The sequence below is a fragment of the Nicotiana tabacum genome, chromosome 2 (genome assembly GCF_000715075.1).
Source record: "Nicotiana tabacum cultivar K326 chromosome 2, ASM71507v2, whole genome shotgun sequence".
Classification (NCBI taxonomy): Eukaryota; Viridiplantae; Streptophyta; class Magnoliopsida; order Solanales; family Solanaceae; genus Nicotiana; species Nicotiana tabacum.
In genome coordinates, this window is record NC_134081.1 from 64015974 (window position 1) to 64020970 (window position 4997).

The following is a 4997-nucleotide window of genomic DNA, read 5'->3' on the forward strand; positions in this document are numbered from 1 at the left end:
TAACGCTTTTTGTAAGCAAATTATGTTTGGCCAATCTTTCTAAAAAGTACTTTATCAAATTACGAAAAAGAACAGTAACGAATTACTTTGTTGTTAGTATTATTTAAAAAGAGATATGAATTTCAATATTTATTATAAAGAAATTCAGCTAAAATATAAAATATAAAGTAACAATATAAATTAAAGATTTTAATTAATATAAAATATAGTTATTCTAAAGCATCAATATTAGGTACCTGGTATTATTTACGTGAGATTTAAATATATCAAAATACATCATTCAATATAAATTAAAAATTTACTCCTATACATCACTATGTAAAATAAAAGATCTATTTATATTGGAGAGAACATTCAAAGGAGGAATAGGAGAAAGAGAATAAAAAATGATGAAAATAAAAAAAGAAGAAATTTATGGTAAAAAAAAAGGAAAAGAAAAAATTTATATTAATAAGGAATAATTTAAAAATATAAATTTATTACAAAGATATTTTTGTCTTAAATAAATTAATTTTTTATTTCTTCTACTTTTTTGAAGAAATTAGAATTTATAATTTTTCCCGAAAAACAGAAAAATGGCTCTCTTTTTCATCCTGGCCAACCATCTCAAATTTTTCGTACTTTTGCTCTCGAAGAAACTTGACCAAACATGCTCTAAATATATTCACAGGTGCCCTACCAGCACTTTCCTTCATAGTACAGCGAAAATCCAAGACAAGTTTAATTTCCCTCTAAACAGACATTCATTATATATGTAGTTTCTTGGATAAGCGTTTCTCTTGGAACATCCACTTTTTATGGTCATTTCTTGCTCCTAAATCTTCACTAACAGATTCTTCATTTCTTTTCTATTCTTTTTTTAAAATTATTTTTTGGCTTTTTGAATTTTATTTTTGTCTATTTACTAATTTTATTTTGGATTACACTCTAAAAACCCTGTGATTGTCAGCAAGAACACCACCATATTAGTAGCAAAAGCAGTTTGCTTTTTCTCACTCCAATTATCACTCTCTCTTTTCCACCTCTCTTTGTCTCAATATTTGACCATTAGGTGGCACATGTTACAGTAGCTTTCTTCGGTTCTGTTTCAGTGGGGAGTGTTAAATGCATGTCCAATGGTGCTTTGTGCATCATGTATGGAGCTTGTTGTGACACTGTTTCTTGCTCTTGCTTCACTTGTTTTCAGTGTTACAGACCCCAATGACTTTGCCATTATCAATGAATTCAGAAAAGGACTGGAAAATCCCGAGCTTTTGAAATGGCCTAATAAGGGTGGAGACCCCTGTGATTCTCCCGTTTGGCCACATATTGTGTGTACTGGCACCAGAATTCAGCAGATTCAAGTCATGGGTTTGGGATTAAAAGGCCCTTTACCACACAACTTGAATCAGTTGTCAAAGCTCACAAATTTGGGCTTGCAAAAGAACCAATTTAGCGGGAAGTTGCCATCTTTCAGTGGCTTGTCTGAATTGAAGTTTGCTTACTTGGATTTCAACCAATTTGACACAATCCCATCAGATTTTTTCAATGGACTTGTGAATCTACAAGTTTTGGCTTTGGATAGTAACCCTCTGAATGCTACTACTGGTTGGTCATTACCAAGTGGATTGCAAGATTCAGCTCAGTTGCTCAATTTGACAATGATGAACTGTAGTTTGGCTGGTCCTTTGCCTGAATTTCTTGGAACTATGTCTTCTTTAGAGGTTTTGTTGCTGTCCACAAATAGGCTTTCAGGGCCTATTCCAAGCACTTTCAAAGATGCAGTGCTCAAGAAGCTTTGGTTGAATGATCAATCTGGTAATGGGATGAGTGGTCCAATCGATGTTGTTACAACAATGGTGTCACTCACAAGTCTTTGGCTTCATGGGAACAGATTTTCAGGTAAAATCCCAGAGGGGATTGGTAATTTAACAATTCTAAAGGAATTCAATGTGAATAGCAATGATCTTGTTGGTTTAATCCCTGAAAGTTTAGCTAATATGCCATTAGACAGTCTTGATTTGAATAATAATCATTTTATGGGTCCAGTTCCTAAGTTCAAGGCTACTAATGTTAGTTTCCAATCCAACCCTTTTTGTCAAACCAAACAAGGGGCAGCTTGTGCCTTAGAAGTTATGGCACTTTTGGAGTTTCTTGATGGGGTGAATTATCCTTCTAGGCTTGTTGAATCATGGTCTGGTAATAATCCTTGTGATGCAAGTTGGTGGGGATTAAGCTGTGGCAATAACCAAAAGGTTAGTGTCATAAACTTGCCTAGGTCTAATCTTTCTGGGACCTTGAGTCCTTCAATTGCAAACCTTGAATCTGTTACTCACATTTATCTTGGATCTAATAATCTTTCTGGTTTTATTCCATCTACTTGGACTAGCTTGAAATCTTTGTCTGTCCTTGATTTGAGTAATAACAATATTTCCCCGCCTCTGCCAAAATTTACCACCCCTTTGAAACTTGTTTTAAATGGGAATCCACAACTGACCTCTGGTACTCCTGGAGCAAACCCTTCGCCAAACAACAGCACAACCCCTGCGACTTCACCCTCTTCGTCTGTACCATCTTCACGACCCAGCGGTTCGAGCTCTGTGATTGTTAAACCCGGTGAGCAGTCACCAGAAAAGAAAGGTTCCAAGTTTAAGTTAGCCATAGTTGTGGGTCCTATTGCAGGTTTTGTAGTTTTGGTTTGTCTTGCTATTCCGTTGTGCATTTACGTCCGTAAGAAGAGTAAAGATAAGCATCTAGCGTCGACTGCTCTTGTGGTTCATCCTAGAGATCCGTCTGATTCTGATAGTGTGATCAAGATTGCAATTGCCAATCACACTAATGGAAGTCTTTCCACGTTGAATGAAAGTAGTTCTGCTAGCATACATAGTGGTGAGTCCCATATGATTGAAGCTGGGAATTTGCTCATATCGGTTCAGGTACTTAGGAATGTGACTAAGAATTTTTCTCCAGAAAATGAACTTGGGCGTGGTGGATTTGGCGTGGTTTATAAGGGAGAATTAGATGATGGGACACAAATAGCTGTCAAAAGAATGGAGGCTGGGATAATTAGCAACAAAGCTTTGGATGAATTTCGATCTGAAATTGCTGTTCTTTCAAAAGTCCGACATCGGCATTTAGTATCTCTATTAGGATACTCTGTTGAAGGTAATGAAAGAATTCTGGTATATGAGTACATGCCACAACGTGCTCTTAGTAGGCATCTTTTCCACTGGAAAAACTTCAAATTGGAGCCTCTCTCTTGGAAGAAGAGGCTTTATATTGCCTTAGATGTTGCTAGAGGGATGGAGTATCTACACACGTTGGCTCATCAGAGCTTCATACACAGAGATCTCAAATCCTCAAATATATTGCTGGGTGATGATTTCCGAGCAAAAGTGTCTGACTTTGGACTCGTGAAAATTGCTCCTGATGGAGAGAGATCTGTGGTCACCAGGCTGGCCGGAACGTTTGGATATCTGGCACCTGAATATGCAGGTAACCATTTTTGTTTTCTATATTGCTATTTGAAGTGTTAGGAAATACTGTCTACTTTCAGTCTTAGTATAACTATTTGAGGAGTTATTCATGTAGCCTAGGTTTGAATTTCTGTCTTTCTTCAATAAGGACATCTCATTGAGCTCTTTTAATTATTTGCATATGAAATGCATAAACAATAATTTTTTTTTTTCTCATTGCACCGAAACACAAAAAAAGAGATTAAAGCGAAATGCCAGCATCAAAATCAGTACTTTGACTGTGTTCAATGATGAGATGATTTTTAAGAAGGCTTACTTTATCAAAGAGAAAGAAAATATGATTATTTCAAAAAGGCATGTTTATAAGACAATCTTTACTTTGATAGACCCGTAGAGTTTGCTGAACTCAATTCTGAAGTATAGCTAATTATTTTGGCATTCCCAATTCTTAACTCATATGACCTGCTGATTTGATCCAGTAACGGGTAAAATCACCACGAAAGCAGATGTCTTTAGCTTCGGTGTTGTGCTAATGGAGTTGCTAACTGGTATGATGGCACTTGATGAGGATAGACCCGAGGAAAGCCAGTACTTGGTTGCATGGTTCTGGAATATCAAATCCACTAAAGAGAAGCTTATGGCAGCCATTGATCCAGCTCTGGATGTTAAAGAGGAGATAATTGGGAGCATCTCAACCTTAGCTGAACTTGCCGGTCACTGCACTGCAAGAGAACCAGGCCAAAGGCCCGATATGGGATACGCTGTGAATGTACTAAGCCCACTTGTTGAGAAATGGAAGCCTCTTGAGGATGATCCGGAGGAATATTGTGGTATCGATTACAGTCTTCCCCTCAATCAAATGGTGAAGGGATGGCAAGAATCGGAAGGAAAAGACTTGAGTTATGTGGACCTCGAGGACAGTAAGGGTAGTATCCCTGCAAGACCAACCGGATTTGCGGAGTCCTTTACATCAGCTGATGGTAGATAAAAGGAGGTACTTGTGCGTAGTAGATGTAGATAGCAATTTTCTTTTGTATTTGTGAGATTTTGATCCTATTCCACCTGCTTTCTTTCAGTTGTTTTCTTCAATGTGAATGTATTAGAAATTTAAAAGGCCATGATACATAATGTGTCGCCTTAGTTTCTTTGTGTGAGATGTAGATATAGAATAGTGATGAAGGAGAACTATTTACCAGGTGAGCTCCTCACACAGTGACTATACTAGAGTGAGAATTTTAGAGCATTTTGTACCACAATTTTGCTTACTTTATATATTAGCACGCTTTAATTTGCTGCTTCAGAAGTTTTGGACTGAGAAAAATAGTGATATGTTGAAATAGCCCTTAGTGTCGATGGCTTCTTCTGTCAGGTCAGCAGCTTAAATATGGCAAGACATTGAGATGTTAACCCTTATGTTTTCCCTCATCACTGTTGCTTTGAGAAAAAGTATGATATATCTGTCAACGGTAAGTATGGAGACTATCTTGTTTTGTTCCTATTTTAATTTATAGGCTAAAATTTAAAGTTAATCTGTTGGTGAAA

General features: G+C 36.8%; 1 protein-coding gene across 1 annotated transcript; it reads left to right on the forward strand.

The window, feature by feature from the left end:
* The first annotated feature begins 635 nt into the window (after positions 1–635).
* Positions 636–4755, forward strand: LOC107775356 (receptor-like kinase TMK3). Its single transcript, XM_016595084.2, has 2 exons — positions 636–3474; positions 3935–4755. Exons 1-2 carry the CDS (start codon positions 1116–1118, stop codon positions 4441–4443), a joined length of 2868 nt encoding a protein of 955 aa, XP_016450570.1. The 5' UTR covers positions 636–1115; the 3' UTR covers positions 4444–4755.
* The last annotated feature ends 242 nt before the right edge of the window (positions 4756–4997 follow it).

Bases quoted from the DNA above. Each gene is read 5' to 3' on its own strand.
- LOC107775356 (XM_016595084.2), top strand. From the start codon at position 1,116: ATGGTGCTTTGTGCATCATGTATGGAGCTTGTTGTGACACTGTTTCTT. The intron at 3,475-3,934 runs GTAACCATTTTT...GATTTGATCCAG, and splicing joins TCTGGCACCTGAATATGCAG to TAACGGGTAAAATCACCACG.